A 16,752-nucleotide genomic window follows, 5' to 3' on the forward strand; every position below is an offset into this window, starting at 1 on the left:
AAACGGTAGCCCACAGCCGTGAATCTATATGCATACCTAATGTCAAATTCGACGAGAACCCGTCGCGCTACTTTCGATGATTTAAAATTCAACGATAGATTCAGCACCTTCTTCGGGACTCTTACCCAAGGTCTTTCCTTTCGAATTCGATCGAACAATCGACTGAAGGTCACGGCAGCAAATGCGAGATGCTCTTAGATCGTACTACACGTCATTACTTCATCGCTCTATAATCCTGAGTTACACATTTTAAGATATATCGCGTTTCACAACGGAATAAAATTTACCTTTGTAAAATCATTTACTTTTTTTATTATCATATTTAAACATTTTTGTATGATAATGATTAGAAAAATCTATTCATAAAAACAATCATATTTTGTTATTTTGTGCGTTATTGTATAAATTCTATACATATAAAACATAAACAAATCACCTACATTGGAAAAAAAATGCTTTAAATATCTTAACACTGTAATTATTACTTCTCAGCAATAATGAAGAATTAATCTTTCAGAAATAACATATTGTTTTTACGTTAAATTAGAGAGAATATATCGATAAATTAATATATTTTTTTCAAAATATATATTATATTTTTTGTACATATCTTATTCTCTCGATAATATTACAATAAATGTACAATAAATAAGTTTAAATGAAAGTTTACGACAAACCGATAAATGATAATTTTCAGTATTAAATAGATCGTAATCTTGAGACACGTTTGACATTGCGGAATTCGTTTCATAATATTAGTTATACGTTTACTCCTTTTGAGAATATAATGTGAAACCGGACTTTCTCTCTCTCTCGACTTCCCTTGAGAAACTGAAGGAATGCTCGATCAGCCGTTAATTCTTAGCCGTGGCCGCGTTAAACTGTTGCAAATCTTCGACACGGATGAATGGGATATTTCTTGCGCGCTCGATATTGTATTAGTCAAATGTTTTTTTTTTTATGATCAGTATTACAAGTATTATGTCGTAACAACAATCCATCAATTGTTTTCTGAAACAAGTGCTAATTAGGAGCGAATTATGTTCGATTGACCGACACTTGGTGAAAAAATATTAAATAGAACCGGATTTTGTAGCAAAACAAGTCGTTTCTCTGATAGCTAATAGGATTAGAAGAATTTCTAGTAATGTATAAAACAGGTTTGTAAATCACATTAAAAATCATATACCTACAATTGCATCATAGTTTATATTACATAATATTAATTAATTATATTATGTGAAAGAGTATACAGAACATATAAAATATTCGAGAGCTTCTATTTGATATGCACCGTTAAAATTAATTTACGAAAGTGTTATATAAATTTATATAATATTGCATGAAATATTAATTTTCAGAATTTATCAAGAAGATAATTTTTTTATGCTACTTTCGTGAAGCTGTAGGAGAATCAAAATAGATATAATTAAAGATACGCGAAAATAAAATAAATGAGGAGTTTAGATCATCTAACTAGATAATTGCATACCATACCATTAAACATGTTTGACATGGTCAACCAAGAGCTGCGCAGATGTAAGAGAAACGTGAGAAACATGATCTTGTGACACGTCAGTATCTCTTCCGCCGTTTCTTGGAGAACCAAGACACGAAAGGAGGAAATTAGTGTAACGAAGCTGTCATCGCAACACGCAAGGCGGCAAGACCACTTATTGGGTTAAGGACGCGGGATGCATTTTTTATCACATAATTTCTAACCATAATTGCACGCTATGTCTATATGATAGTACGATTTCAATTTTTTAAATTTCTCAATACATAATTTAGGTGTGTAATTAATTACTATCATACATCGCAAAGATGTGCAAAGATTTATTATCATTATGATATCAAATATTCGATCATTAGATATTTGATGACATATTTTTTGTTTACCAATGTCATTTTGAAATTTTTTAAATTTGTTTTTGGAATTTTTCAAATCTTTTTCTCTACAAAAAGTAGTTTAATCAGAGGTACGTGCCACCTATCATTTATGAATTTTGAACATTTTGGTAATTTAGCCAACAAAAACTATTGACAAAAATTAGATTTTAAGATGTCTCGTTATGTGTCTGTTTTTCTTTCTTTCCTTATGAATGATGTATTCAATGCAAATTTTTTACCACAAAAGCCTATCCGATCATGTTTATTAATATTTTTTTTAATTCTTGTTTCAGACGATGTATTCTGACGGTCTCCTGACGCTCCATTATGGAAAACATCCAGCGACCTTGGCCGCAGAGGTCGGGGCCTGGTATAGCGGGGACCGTCACGTGGATGTAACCCTGGCATGCGATGATGGGTCTGTTGTGAAGGCCCATCGCGTCGTTTTGGCAGCCGCCAGTCCCCTCTTGGCTAGTCTACTTCGGAATCCTGCCCTGGACCATGTGGTTCACTTATCAGGCGTCCGAAAGACTCAATTAAATCATTTGTTGGAGTTTTTATATAACGGAGAAGCGTTGATACCGGTATGAATTTTAAATTACGATATAGTTTTAGCATACAAGTAAAATATTTTGAAAGAAAAAAGCTTATTAGCATAATATTTATATGCAGAATATTTTTAAGTGTTTGAAATATGCTAAGCAGAATTTTATTAATAAAATTTTATTTCAGTCGACAGAACTTACGCCATTAAGGGAGCTTTTTGAGCTTCTCCAGATTAAGTCGGAGCTATTTGAGCCCAATCAACCTCAAACTAGTAACTCTGACCCCGAAAGAATATCAACTCCACAGCCCTCAGAAGGCCAGGAGAGTTCCAGTTACGAATCCCAATACGATGGCAGGTAGGCAGATAAATCCTACAGTTTATCGAGTTTGCATAAATAAGAAAAACATTAAACAAAATGTTTTAAAAATCTTATATCTTTCAGACAGTCCAATAATCCTGCGGACTGTTGCTCAGTCCTTATTAAAACGGAAGGCTGCGAAGAGGAGCCGGAAGTGGATGTGGAAGGTGTGGAAGGCGAAAGTCTTCTTTCGGATAACAGAGAAAGCAGCATAGAACCTCCTAGAAGAAGGGATAGTTCTGATCCTGTTAATCTGAGTCTCAATTCCGGCACTTCCGTCACAAGCGATAGCTCGCATGACATAATACACAGGTTAGAGAACGTTAACATCATGTATAATCGTTACGACAGTATATAACACTATTTAATAGTTATTTCATAAGCTATAGCCAATAGAATAAATCATCAACGTGGTTTGGCTTGACTGCTACAGGTCTGAAAAGCCGATATTCGAAAGGCGAGAATCTCTTGAGGAAGCAGAAGAACGGAAGAGACAGTTGGCAGCGCGACTGGCGTTAGGTTTAGAATCTGGGAAGAGAAAACTCGAAGAATTACCGATCCCACCTGCGGAAGCATATGTCGTGACGCCTCATCGAAAGCGAAGACCAGGCTTCCACAATGCTCCCGCACAAAATCCGGCTTTCGTGCCTTTCAATCCCGGATTCGAAACGCCCAGAAGGTTGCAGGCGCCACATCCCCTGAGTGTTTCGGCACCACCGTACCTGGTTGGTTTTTAATAGTGACTTGCGATATATTACAATGATTAAGTAACATTAATTAAGTAATATCGATAAGCGTGATCTATAAGTTTCTGTATATAACTTATTATGTTTCGTCAAACGTTTTCAATACTGTAGTAAATATACATTGCAATTTCACTTGAGCGTTTCTATGTTTTTTACAAAGTGTTATTGATGTGCAGCAAGATAGATCAGTGACGCCGCCATCACATCGACCGCCGAGCGCTGATCCGACGTCAGCAGCGGCTTTGGAGCCACCTTGGACGGCTTGGACTCTGCCATCTGCCAGAGCTCCACCGCCGCCACCGTCAACGGACGACCCTCCGAAGTCTACCCCTGTTCGAGAATATCGATGCAGCTACTGTGGCAAGCAATTCGGCATGTCGTGGAACCTGAAGACCCATCTAAGAGTGCACACGGGCGAGAAACCTTTCGCGTGTAGACTTTGCGTTGCCATGTTCAAACAGAAAGCCCACTTGCTGAAACATCTCTGCTCGGTGCACCGAGGTGTGATAGCCGCTCCCGACAATACGTTCTCGTGTTGCTTTTGCTCGTCGTCGAACTTCGTTAATTTGCAGGAACTCATTAGGCATCTCTCGGGACCGCACAACAATCTACTGCTCAGTAGAAATTTACATCGTGAATTTACGAATCATGAATAGCGACAAAGTCAAAGACCGTCCGGTGCTGAAGAGTGTTCCTCGAACGCATAATAATGAGCAGTTCTTTTGACAAGCTCTCAAGGTCTTGTTAACAGGATGCGATCGAGTCACACAATTTCTGTTCAGACTGTTTAAAAAAATTAGTTTATGCAAAATCAGATATTTGAAATTATCGCTCAGTCTTCGTTACTTGTGATATACAAAAAAGTATATAATAATTACATACATTTTCAAACCATTTTATATTTTGAAAGATATCATCTTTCGTAAAATAATTTATTAATTATTTGTTTTTTCCATAGACAAATAATTTTTTAGGTTTTTTGTCATATCACTAAAAAGCAGCGAAGAACTTTTGCGTAATGATTTTAGATATTATATCATGCAGTTGATCGACTTATTCCACTATATATATATTTGCAATAATTTTCAATTATTGTAAGTTATAAAAATTTTTATATGATAATTTGATCTGTAATATAGTGTGGAATATATGATATTTTTACAGATAAAATATAATTAAAAGTAAAGCATGGACGAGAAATCATTGATTTAATATGATATTAGGAAACAAATTTACATATGGTCTGAACAAAATTTCTTTTTAAATACTGCTGTTTGTCTTCATATTTCTTTTATTTATTATTGTAATTAGTTACTATAACTTTGTTTATATTATTTTTTTTATTAAAAAACAAGTTATTTTACATGACTTTGTAAAATAAGTTTGTTTTTCATAAGAAAGTAAAAAACTCAAAATTGTATGTATAATACAAAATTGTTATCGTCATGCGAATATAAATATAAAGACACAGACGGTATGCAGCACCGGAAAAGGGTCTTTTCTAAGAATAACAAAAGTAAATCAATAAATAAAAGTAGGGCTACGAGTCAGTTACAATATAAAGAATATTTAATAATTATACAAACGTTTCGACGCCGATCGGGTCATTTTCAAACAAAAATAAAGAGTCACTTTTATATATACAATGTGAAACTTCTCTATATTGAAGTCACTTAATTGACGACTTGGCAGAAAGTATCCATGATGTAAGAATGCCAGGTGTAACACAGCACACCTGATTCTCACATCATGATCTTATCGTTGCGGCTAAGTAATAACTTTGATAAAATGTCTTTGTTAATAGTTGACTCGATAGTGATTCGAGTACGTCGAGTCGGGAGTGATCGCAGAAAGCGATCTTGGAAAAGTACAAGGACGATAATATGAACGAACAGAGAGTCAATTATTGTCACACGCCAAATCTTGGCATGATTATAGCGCAGTCTCTTTGTCGCGTCTTGTTTGTTGTTATTTTATTTTAATCGCCGCACGTGGCAAATCCGGCAAAGTCCCGTTTACCTCAGCGCGTGCGAGTAATTTTACAATGTAAATAATGTTAAATAGGAACGAGAGGACGGACTAGAATTTATTTATTTCACACTATTGCAAAGGGACCAACCGACTTTCCACCGATTTCTGTCTTAGGTAGATCTTAGGTGTCCTGCCCGCCAATCGCCACGAGCTAGCTATTAGCAGTTAAAACTGTACGGTTTCGATCGCGAACACGAAAGTATTCGATCGGGATGTTGAAACGGGAAAGAATGAAATATCGAAATGTCAAGCAGGACGGAAGAGAACATTATCGGCGAAATCTATTGCGAAAGATGCAATTGTGATGTTTATAAATTGTCGATGCAATTCATTGTCTAGTAAACATCGACGTTGTTAATGTTCTGTCTTCTGAAACCCGTCTTCCACATTGTCGCCTATCTCTCATCTTCCTCATCCCCGTCCTGACATCCCATTCACGGTACACCCTTCAGTATAACTTAGCGACTCGAGTGCCTTGTCAAATGGGTCCAAATTGGTCGATTGGGCAGTGATTTCATGTGTTCATAGGCTTAAGAGACATAAGCGTTTAAGATGACGATACGAGTTCGCTTAGGAAATGGAGGAACGTTAATGAATTCACGTAGAAGATTTTAAGATCCATTCGAATTAATTCAACTTTTCGTAAGGCTAGTTAGATCGTTGTAATTAGTAGCTTTCTTTCATCTAATTTTATCTTTGTTTGGCGCAGGACGTCATTTTTTTTCTTTTCTAGGTAGGCATTATTATTACCTAAGGTGCCTTGAAGAAGGGCCTCGACCTCTTTTTTGCTCCTTGATTGCATAAAACCATCTCGAAGATGTTCGGAAGTGATTAAGGAGAAGAAATAAGACACATTTAAATCGGTCGATTATTAACGCGCGTTTGGAAGTTTATTCTGTTTAAAGAATATACATTCCACAAAAATGAAGTAAAAGAGTCTACTTTGCAGTGATGTTCAATTGATTGAGTCGTAATTGTGAAAACATAAATCGAATATATGTATATTGTACAGAGAGAGAAATTACTAAATTAAAATATGATATAGACGCTCTGAATGAATGTAGCTTCGATTTTGTAGATTCGCTCACATACCAAAGACGTTCTGATAAAAGTTGTAAAATAATATTAGTTAAATATAAATGCAATATAATTTAGTTTTTAAATCAACGTATGTCATTTCGAGCTGCGCGTGAGTACTAAACGGCATTGTACTTGAGGATATTTTACTGAAGGATATTTTACAATTTTAATATATACTTGATTATATATATGTTATCGATTACATGGAGCAAGTTTGTGACAAGTTTGTATTATACATTAATTGCAGTAAATTATCATTTTCTCGTGATAATAAAGGATGTGTATAATAAAAGATATATAAAGATGTAAATTTATATAAAAGTTTATATAAAAAAGATTTTTTTATGGTTTGCTTCTCTCAAAGAGTGTCCTGTATCAGTCAAATAAAGCATCGCGCGGGAAAAGAACGGAAACACAGTCGATTGGTGTTCTCTCTTCATTACATCCTTGTGTTTCTGCTCGACCTCGTAATCGCGATTGCTCGAGGGTGGAGACAAATCGATCGGTGAGCCTTTTCTTCTCCTTCACTTCCTTTCATTACGACGTCCATTTACGAGAATGTCGTAACGGGGAGGCGTACAAGAAACGGAGCGGAAAGAGAGGTTGGAGGGGTGGTGTGCGCTCTCGCGAAGCCAGGCAAAAACGGCCAGCACAAAACAGTGAACGTAATGTGATACTAAATGATAATAAAGCTAAAGTAATTATTGTTTAGCGTGCGACGCCGCGGCGTTCATGGCACGAGCGCGACTCGTGGCTCTTTGCGTGAGCAAGAGGAGAATCTTGCGATCGCGAAGGGGCATCAGGAGGATATTGACGAAGAAAGATCTTGCGAGTCGCCTATAATAATTTAAGCAATCAGCTTTTTATCATCATTCTTCCCTTTACCCTTTCGCCCACCCTTATCACGTACTCCCGACATCAGTCGTCCCCTCTTCTCGAGCCGTAAACGCACTAGGATTATACGCATTACAGATTATTTTATTGTTAATTAATTATGTTTATCGCGCACGCGCACCCGGATGTCTCTCTCGAGACCGTGATCGCACCGTTGAGGAGAAAAGAAAAGCATAGATCTCGAATTTCGCTTTCGATCCAGTTGACCGAGAATGCGGAAGAAAACGATATTTTTCTGATATCTATGATTATTCGATATTGCAGAATTCTTCGGAATCTGCAAGTCCTTTCGTCATTATATGGCAGTGAAACAATAAATTGAATTACGCACAATAAAGAGAAAATTCAAAGGATGTAAAGACAATAATTGGCATAATCTCTTGTGAACAACGTTGATTTTCTACCGTCACTGTTCTGTAAATTTAACGTCTTCTTTTCCTCATTCGGACATCCGGGTGAAACATTGTAGATTTTAAGCATCTTCCAAGCGGGGCGCGAGCTTCGTGTGCTTTCTTAGTGTTCATAGGTTTATGAAAAATAAATTAAAATTCTGAAGAAACCTGGTGTACGACAAGATAAAAAGAAGCGAGCATAATCGAACTAATATATGTTTCCGATACTTCCCTCTTCCATTCCTTTAGATCTGTTGTGTGATCTATTGAAAGATACCTGTATTATTTAATTGCGCGATTGAGAAACGTGTAAGTATATATAAAAATTTGTAGGAGAGTTGCATTTGAATTTAAACATTACTAAGCAAATCTAACGATTTTAATAAATTAGTTGAACGAACCATCTTGAATTATTTCACAAATTACCGCTTTTAGAAGCTCTTAATAATTTTTATACAATAAAGAAGATGAAAAGAAAATTATATATACTTATTTAATGGAATTTATCTGAATGCTTTCTTGAGATCAATGTGTATATATCGTTACGTTGTCTTCCTCTGTTAACGATCGCTACCTTCTTTCGATGTGAATGAGAATATAAGATCGAAATCAAAGAGTTAATTATTGTTTTCGTGATACGCGTAGCGGTTTGCCGTTCGCAGAATCTTCAAAGAGTTCGCCAACGGAGGCGCAAAAGATATCGCCAGCTAACGGTCCGAGGACTTCTCGGTTTTGTATAAAAAGAAAAACTACTTTGAGACCCGTTACTAGTGGGCTCTGTTCCAACAAGACGCTATATGCCGCGTACATCCAATCTCGACGGTGTCGATTGCATAATTACGCCGCAAGTAAATGTCCATTCCTCGTTTTGTCCGCCCGAGAAGAATCGGTCTGCTCGATCGCACCTGCCTCGCAGCCGAACGTAAATATAACCGTTTGTACGAGGACCAGATTGCTAGAACCGGCTTTATAAATGATTAGAGGAAGTGGATAAACATATTTGCCTTTCATAATCGAATAAGACGTGTTTTGATTGTAATTCATGCGTGAAATAAGCAATTAATTAGTATAGTATGCATAATAAATAGAGACAATCAAATATTTTTGGAACGACGAGAAAAATAAAGAAAAAGAGAGAAAGAGAGATTTTCAGAAGCTTTTTAAATGCAATAATTTCGACGAGTGTAAGTTTTACTTTAAACTCAACACATATAACAACAACATCGTATTACATTTTATTAATTAAAATTTTGCACAAACATAATACGTTATTACAAGCAAAATAATATATATTTTTGTTACAAAAAAGAAAAAATCGACGAGCTCAATACGTGAACGGAAATAATTATTGCACATTGACCGAGTTTTTTCAACCGATAGTTCCAATTAAAAATGGATATGCGTTTTGTATAAATTAACGTCATAATCAATGAGATATTTTAATACATGTAATATGTTTAAATATGTGCGTATATTTGAATATTAGTATAAAAAGAATAATCAAAAGATTGTTTAGAAAGGCAGTGAGTATGTAGTAATTACAAAAATCTTAAAAAGAGATTTATTAGCATTCACTACCTCTTCTCTAAAAATTCTTAATTAATGAGTGTATAAATCTAAATTGGAGATATCGTGAAACAAAATTCTTCTGATCCGTTAACTTTGCATTTTTAATCTGAGAAATCATTGACATTCCACGCAGTTGATAGACCTCGCTCTAACGCTGTTCCCGTAGGGACTGGCGTCTCCGATTGCGAAGTACCGTTTATTCTGAAGTTGGATAATGGATTCTTGCATTTCTGGTTCTTGGTCGCGTCGCCGATGGACTTGCCAAGAGATTCGTAGGCGCATCATTGACCAATGACCAACGTCTTCTCGGCCAGCGTCTCGGGCCACGGAGAATACCGTAAGAGTACTAATACGTGGGTAATACAGAGGGGGTAAGACCTCTCGGTCAATGCTCCTGCTTAATGTATATAAAGGTTGGAGCCTTGACGGGTGTTCGAGGCAGATCGTCATCAGACATGTTCGGGAAGATTATCCTAGCACTTTCGGCTCTGGCCTGGGCCAGTGCTCAGATTCCTAATCTGGGCTTCTGTCCCGAATATATACCGATGGCGAATTTTAACAGGCAAAGGGTAAGTAATTTAAATGTTTCGTTAGCCAACTTGCGAATGTATTATCGTACATATTCGGTTTATTTTATTTTCTTTTATTATTTTATTTTGTTTGTGGAACATTTAATTTTATGCATATTTGTAGAATATACTCTAATTACAGCGATGTTTCATTACCAAACGAATATCAGAGAAATTAAATTTTCTCTGGTATTACAGAATATTTGTGCAATGAATGATTTGATTTTCTTACAGTTCATGGGTATTTGGTATGAAGCAGAAAGATATTTCCAACTTAGTGAAGTAGTATCTCGATGCGTTATGTCGAATTATACCAGAGGTGCCGATGGCAAATACCGTGTGAGCAATGAAGTAACGAATCGTTTGTAAGTGTATATATATTTCATCTAATTCGTTTGATAAATTTATAAAGTGTATCGGAAATTCGTTAAAAACTAATGGGATTTTAATAATATAATATTTCTGACATTTAGCACTGGTGTAAAAAGGATACTAGAGGGTGAAATTAAACCCGCGGCTTCCAAGTCCGAGGAAGGTAAACTTCAGGTCAAGTATACCACAGTTCCACTGACTCCTGAGACTAAATACTCTGTACTCGAAACGGATTACGATTCGTACGCCGTTTTATGGAGTTGTCAAGGTATTGGCCCGGTACACGCACAAAATGCATGGGTCATGACGAGAGAACGAGTACCGTCTGGAAAAGTGCTTCAAAAGGTAAATCCTTAATAGAATAAAAATCAAATTTTAAATAAAAAGAACCCTATATTTTCGGTCGAAGTGGATCTTAGTGCTTAAATACAAATTTTTCGTGTGAGTTTATATACATTCTGATTCTGCATATACGCGCCAAAATGTTTTCCCAGATTTCGCATTCATCAATAGAACCAGAATAGTAATATCATTTATTAAATTATATAAGCAATTACTAAAGAGAAATTACTAAGTACTAATAATTTTTTTAATGCTAATAAGCATCTTTTACCAAGAATGTTATCATATGTTGACGAAATCTAAAAACTGCGAATAATTAAAAAATTAAACGTTAATAGAAATTCAAATCAAAATGTAGAATTATTAAGTTTAAATGAATTATAATTAAGTAAATTATTCAGTTTATATTAAAACTCAATAATTTATTTGAGTTTTAATATATTCAAGATTTACAACCGGGAATATAGGAAAATAAAAATCATTAATATAAAATAACGTAATAAGTTTTACGTTTTAAAATTATTAATACAATTACAGTTATTATACCATACGCATGCTTTGGAAGATTTACCATTACTATAAAATCAAAAAATGTCTTTTTCGGTTGCAGGCTTATGGTGTTCTTGATAAATACAAGATATCGAAAACATTCTTCGTGAAAACCGATCAAGCCGAATGCGCCTATTTGGACACGACAACAGAGGAGTCTGAGGAGCCAGAGAAGTCGACGAAGCAAAAACAGAGACCGCAACCAACTGAGCCGAATGAGAATTCCAGATCCAGAGATTCCATCGTTCTGAATGATGCCGATATCGAGATAAAGGCGAAGGAGGAAACAACAGCCGGGATTACGGGCGAGAAAGCGCTCTCCGATATTCCGAAGATAATAGCGGAGGAACCCGTAAAGTTCGAGCAGCCCATCGAAACTGTTCCCGAACGGATCTTGAAGTTAGCAGAGACGATAAAGGAGGAGAGTGGCGACACGAGGGATAAAATGATCATTGTCGAGGTCAAGGAGGAGAACGTCGCGGAAAATACGAAGGAGGAGAAAAGCGAACATTCGAAAGAGCCAGAAGCAACTGCTTAGAAGTATTATTTAGCAAAAAAGTCTGTTAGTTGGCGCTAGCAAGGACGTATTCCTGGGGATTTTCGACATCTTAGGCTTGTAGCGGTTTCCTCATTGAGAACCAGTCTCGCTTAAGTACCGCAAAATCATTAATCACTGTCCTATCGACACGCCGTCGTTCTGCGTTGTCGTTTGAGGACATAGGGTTGGCACGGCGCTTTGTTTTATAGGCTTACGTACAAATGTAAAAAAAAAGAAAAGAAAGATAAATAAAATTGTTATAAAAAATGTCTTAATAAAACGTACTCGTTTATGTTTATTATTTCCATTTCATTGTACAGATATAATGATATGAATGTAAAATTAATTACTGATTATTGTAGCGTAATTTAATTATAAATTAATGCGCAGAATTATATCTGATTAATGGAGAATAATATTTGATCAATGAGATATACAACTTTATTTAAAAAAACTTCATTTTTCTTTAAAATTTTCCTTTGTATAATAATTTACTATGATAATTTATATGCCGTGAGTAGTCATGCAATAAGAGAGAAAATGCAGTTCTTAAACTCTTGGAAAGTCTTTTTAGCTTTCGCATCACGATGTGGTGCTAGTAAAATCTAAATGTGTCATAGTATTTTCTACGTGAACATAAATATATGTATAAGCAGGTCACATAACGGATATATTTTTCATATCATTAATAGTTCAATCTTTGATAATAATGATATCAATTTAGAATTATCACTTGATATACAAACATCGATGTGACGTTAACGATTAAGTAAATGTTTCAACTCGGAGTGCAGATGAAGTATTAGAAATAAAAAGCTTAAATATATTTTTTTGTATTTAGATATATAAAAGAACATTCGAAAAGAAATTTGAATATTTTACATGTAAATATAATGCAAAAATATTCTTTTCCAAATTTACCTTTCTTCCCAAATGTACATTTTTTGATTAATAACTTATATAGAATTAATTAAGATTACTTCGATATAGTAATCTTATATAAATATTCTTTTAAATATTTTTTTATTCTCTGTAATGCATAAATACTTAAAACGAAAATATATTCATAAATAATTGTTACATGACGTAGTCGATTTATCATAAACATATTTACACTATTAAAATATTCTCTTTTCAATTCACTCTACGATCTATTAACATATTTTTTTTGTATCTGTTTTATTAATCATTACTGCGAAATCCATGAAAGCACAAACAATCAATTTTCAAAAGTGGTCCATCGCATATGGTCATGAAATGGTCCATGTGCCTTCGAATCTGTTGATCATCTATTGGTCAATGGCAAATTCGAGCCGGGTTTCTTGAACCCCGAACGTACCGTTACTGACCCACTAACTGTCAGTACTCTGCCAAACATATCCAGTCAACCTTCGCGGGTTCGTCTCCGACGAAGCGAATCGCGGAGCAGGAAGTTCAGTCACCTACGAACGATCCGTCGTGTGAGAAGTGATCCTCAGCGCTAATCCTCGTCAATCTCGAAAAAATTGACATTCGACGCGTGTTTTCTGAATATCCGATCGGTCAAGGCTATCAGGTGAGTGCCATAAGATTATATTACCTATATCGCATTCAGGTTGTTTCTCTTTGCCCTTTCTACTTTGATCGAATTTCCTAACAATAAATTGCTCGTTGAACTACTTGTGCAAATATAAACTTCTTGTCAGGTAAATTAAAGAGATCGGAGAATTAGAAATCAGGTCGCTCGAGCTTAAATAACTCACGTGTAAAATTTTCACATAACAGTTTGATCTCTACCTAACATTGTTGTAATACATTGTTGTTTATATCAATATGAATTTCAAATCGCTAGTGCAATTAAATGAAGGAAGATGATACTCGGAATAATTTATTACTTCATTTTTAATACATAACTTGTAAACGTATAAAAACGAAATCAACACAAGTTATGCAACATAAGCGATAAAAACTAGTCCAGCAAGTAAAATACTTTTATAAACGTTATAAAGTATGTCATGCAGAACAGTGTTGTATTGTGATATCATCAATTTAGAAACTAATGTCCGATAATGCAATATAAAAGAGCGCATGCACGTTTCTCTTCATTTTCTTGAGCGTTTCGAAGTTAGTAACTGTGTACTTTAAAAACACGAAAGGAGCACAAAGAAATATCCTTAAAGCGTGATGTAAATTGGTTTGTAAAATAAGCTCTTTAAGTGGTGCATTATACGATAATACACCTCGTGTTGTCGTAACAGTGATTATCATAACGGAAGAATTTTCTATGATCACTGGTAATCCGGTACGTATAGGATGTTTCTTTAATATTTCAATATAAAGTAAACAATTTTGTTTAAAATAAGATTAACATTATCTTTGTTTGATCTTTTATTCTAAATTAATATTTCTGCATGTGCATGTGTGTGCACGTAATAAGTAACAGATTTTACGTATTTGATTTCTTCATATCATTATATAATTTGAATTTTATTTCGATAAGAATCCAACAAACTTATTGTTATACATTAAAACTCTTAAAAAGTTTAACATATTTTATGTACCTATACTGAAGAAAAATATAGTCAATTTTAACAAATATTTAGTTTGATACTGCCAACTAAATATTTATTAAATATAGAGATATATATATTTATTTGATACAAGAAACATTAATTTGATTTAACAATCATTCTTTTTACTGAACAAATATTTATTTACTGTAAGTAAATGTTTAGTTGGCCGTATTGAACTAAATATTTATTAAAATTGACTATATTTTTTTCAGTGTATACATACCTTTAAAAAATGGAACAAATATTTTATGTGTTCTTTTTTCAGAAAAGAATATGTTACGGATATTTGTAATTGTTATCATCGCGAATGCAGCGATGGCGCAGGTGCCATTTTTGGGTACGTGTCCAAACTTGGAAGCAATGCAAAATTTCGAACTTGAAAGAGTGAGTACGGAACGATCATTATCTTGACTTATACCTACTTAAACTGCTTAACATTAAAATAAAGTAACATTAAAGTATGTAAAACAATACTTCCTGTGCATTTAAATCAAAAGTACTTTAAACTCTTTGGAGTAGAATCTCACTTTAAAAAGCGAAAATTGAAAGAGTTTTCAATTTTTAAGAGTGAGATTTCATTCTTCAGAGCGAGATTCATTGTAAAAGTTTTAAAGGGTTATTACAGATTTTTTTTTTCTAGTATTTGGGCAAATGGTACGAAGTCGAGAGGTATTTTGCGTGGTTTGAATTTGGTGGAAAATGTGTGACAGCTAATTACAGTCTGAATGAAAATGCTTCGGTGAAAATCCTAAATAAACAAATTTCTTCATTGTGAGTACGCACAACCTGGCTCATAAAGTAATTTTAAACCATTAAAAGCAAGAAAAACAGTGACATAAGATAGAATGATATCATCGTCAACTGACAATTATCCACTTAAAGTAAAGCTCTATTCTCTTGCATAGAACTGGAGTCGCAACGAGTATCGAGGGCGTTGCAAGGTTAATTGGTAGATCTGATGATCCTAAATTGACCGTCACTTTTCCATCTTTGCCACTGCCGTTCGATGCACCTTATTGGGTTCTAGACACGGACTACAAATCATATGCCGTAGTATGGAGCTGTACAAATCTCGGAGTCCTTAAGTAAGTTTGCATGTGTGAAAAGAACGTGGGAAAAAAATGTAATAAGTATAAGCATTTTTTTGCCTGACTACAAAGTAGATTACAATAAATCTTTCCTGTGTCTTTCGTTATATATCAATTTTGTATTTTATGCTGCTAAATATGTAAGTAGAAAAGAATTTTAATTTCTTAATGTATTATACATTCATGTTTTAAAGGGATATTTTTCTATCTCTGGAAAATCTTCTATCCTAGAGATATTAGATTAGAAATTAGACTGAGCAGACTTTTACTGGATTATTAAAATTATAATGTGTTTTTGCAGTGTACGAAATGTTTGGATTTTGACACGAGAACCAAAACCGTCAGTCGCAATTGTAGAAAAGGCTTATCAAATTATCGACAAGAGTAACATCAGCAGAGCATACTTTATTCGTACAGATCAGAAAAATTGTCCAGCTACGAATTAAGAACGACCTCTACATGAATGGATCTGTACAGAAATATGCTCGAAGAAAAATGTATTTTTTTTTATGATATGCAGTTTTATATAAGACTCCTTGAATCGCGAATTTATTGCCAGCAGATGCTGACTTTGCTCATTATTGTGCAAGTATTATGATTGTGTATTGCGGATGTACTTAATTAATAGAATTGTTATGAATACTTATTTTGTATTCGAAGTTAAAATATTGGGTAGTTGCAATGTTTAAAAAGTTGTATTTTTCTGTCTTTCTATATTTGTTTCTTTCTTGTGACTGTGATTTTTAATGCAATATGAAAAATTTAACATATTATTGTTTCATGATAATGAAACATAATTTAAATTTTAATCCCACTAATTTTGAACAATTAACAATTTAATTTAAAACATTCTGAATATATTATCGTTAGTACAAATATGTAATGAGGATAATTATGATACATTTGACGTTTTGACCGCAAGATATAAGTATATTCTAACTGATCTTTGCTATCTGTTTGCTATCTGTTTATAAAAATATATAATATTAGTATAAATTTGAAAAACATTCAATAGAATATTAGTCTTACAGAGATTTGGGTCTAAGATTGCTTTATTGTGTAAGAATTAAAAAATAATTTTTTAAATAAATTTTTCATGTTAAAGATAATGTTGCGCTTAAGTAATAAATAATCTTACCGTCAAAATGTTAAGATACAGATCATTTATTTATATCTCAATGTTTATAGCTCTCTATTTTTTGTATACGTTTTTTATATATTCTTCATGTTAATCT

General features: G+C 34.1%; 3 protein-coding genes across 4 annotated transcripts in view; all 3 read left to right on the forward strand.

Annotated features, from left to right (window-relative positions):
- ken (zinc finger and BTB domain-containing ken and barbie protein) overlaps positions 1-4,319 on the forward strand; it is a 38,767-nt gene extending 34,448 nt beyond the window's left edge. The window contains exons 2-6 of the mRNA XM_018447788.1: positions 2,184-2,474; positions 2,623-2,792; positions 2,880-3,107; positions 3,229-3,520; positions 3,718-4,319. Of these exons, the coding sequence (XP_018303290.1) occupies positions 2,187-2,474; positions 2,623-2,792; positions 2,880-3,107; positions 3,229-3,520; positions 3,718-4,197 (1,458 nt within the window). The 5' untranslated portion in view covers positions 2,184-2,186 and the 3' untranslated portion in view covers positions 4,198-4,319. The remainder of the gene's footprint in view (positions 1-2,183; positions 2,475-2,622; positions 2,793-2,879; positions 3,108-3,228; positions 3,521-3,717) is intronic.
- Positions 4,320-9,891: 5,572 nt separating this feature from the next.
- Positions 9,892-12,116, forward strand: LOC108722585 (apolipoprotein D). Its single transcript, XM_018447764.1, has 4 exons — positions 9,892-10,076; positions 10,311-10,441; positions 10,550-10,793; positions 11,401-12,116. The coding sequence occupies exons 1-4, from the start codon at positions 9,909-9,911 to the stop codon at positions 11,875-11,877; spliced, it is 1,020 nt and encodes a 339-aa protein (XP_018303266.1). The 5' UTR covers positions 9,892-9,908; the 3' UTR covers positions 11,878-12,116.
- Positions 12,117-13,286: 1,170 nt separating this feature from the next.
- Positions 13,287-16,144, forward strand: LOC108722592 (apolipoprotein D). Of its 2 annotated transcripts, none has more exons than XM_018447772.1 (5): positions 13,287-13,432; positions 14,695-14,813; positions 15,070-15,200; positions 15,335-15,514; positions 15,819-16,144. In XM_018447772.1, the coding sequence occupies exons 2-5, from the start codon at positions 14,703-14,705 to the stop codon at positions 15,961-15,963; spliced, it is 567 nt and encodes a 188-aa protein (XP_018303274.1). In that variant the 5' UTR covers positions 13,287-13,432; positions 14,695-14,702; the 3' UTR covers positions 15,964-16,144. The 2 variants fall into 2 exon arrangements, with proteins under 2 accessions (XP_018303274.1, XP_018303273.1); XM_018447771.1 differs by lacking the exon at positions 13,287-13,432 and adding an exon at positions 13,958-14,158.
- The last annotated feature ends 608 nt before the right edge of the window (positions 16,145-16,752 follow it).

The sequence above is a fragment of the Mycetomoellerius zeteki genome, unplaced genomic scaffold (genome assembly GCF_001594055.1).
Source record: "Mycetomoellerius zeteki isolate Tzet28-1 unplaced genomic scaffold, Tzet1.0 scaffold211, whole genome shotgun sequence".
NCBI lineage: Eukaryota > Metazoa > Arthropoda > Insecta > Hymenoptera > Formicidae > Mycetomoellerius > Mycetomoellerius zeteki.

What these genes read in the sequence shown, in the direction of transcription:
- LOC108722585 (XM_018447764.1), top strand. Translation starts at nt 9,909, where the DNA reads ATGTATATAAAGGTTGGAGCCTTGACGGGTGTTCGAGGCAGATCGTCA. An exon ending in CGAATTTTAACAGGCAAAGG is followed by an intron (nt 10,077 to 10,310) that starts GTAAGTAATTTA and finishes ATTTTCTTACAG; the next exon opens with TTCATGGGTATTTGGTATGA. An exon ending in CTGGAAAAGTGCTTCAAAAG is followed by an intron (nt 10,794 to 11,400) that starts GTAAATCCTTAA and finishes TTTCGGTTGCAG; the next exon opens with GCTTATGGTGTTCTTGATAA.
- LOC108722592 (XM_018447772.1), top strand. Translation starts at nt 14,703, where the DNA reads ATGTTACGGATATTTGTAATTGTTATCATCGCGAATGCAGCGATGGCG. An exon ending in AAAATTTCGAACTTGAAAGA is followed by an intron (nt 14,814 to 15,069) that starts GTGAGTACGGAA and finishes TTTTTTTTCTAG; the next exon opens with TATTTGGGCAAATGGTACGA. An exon ending in ACAAATCTCGGAGTCCTTAA is followed by an intron (nt 15,515 to 15,818) that starts GTAAGTTTGCAT and finishes GTGTTTTTGCAG; the next exon opens with TGTACGAAATGTTTGGATTT.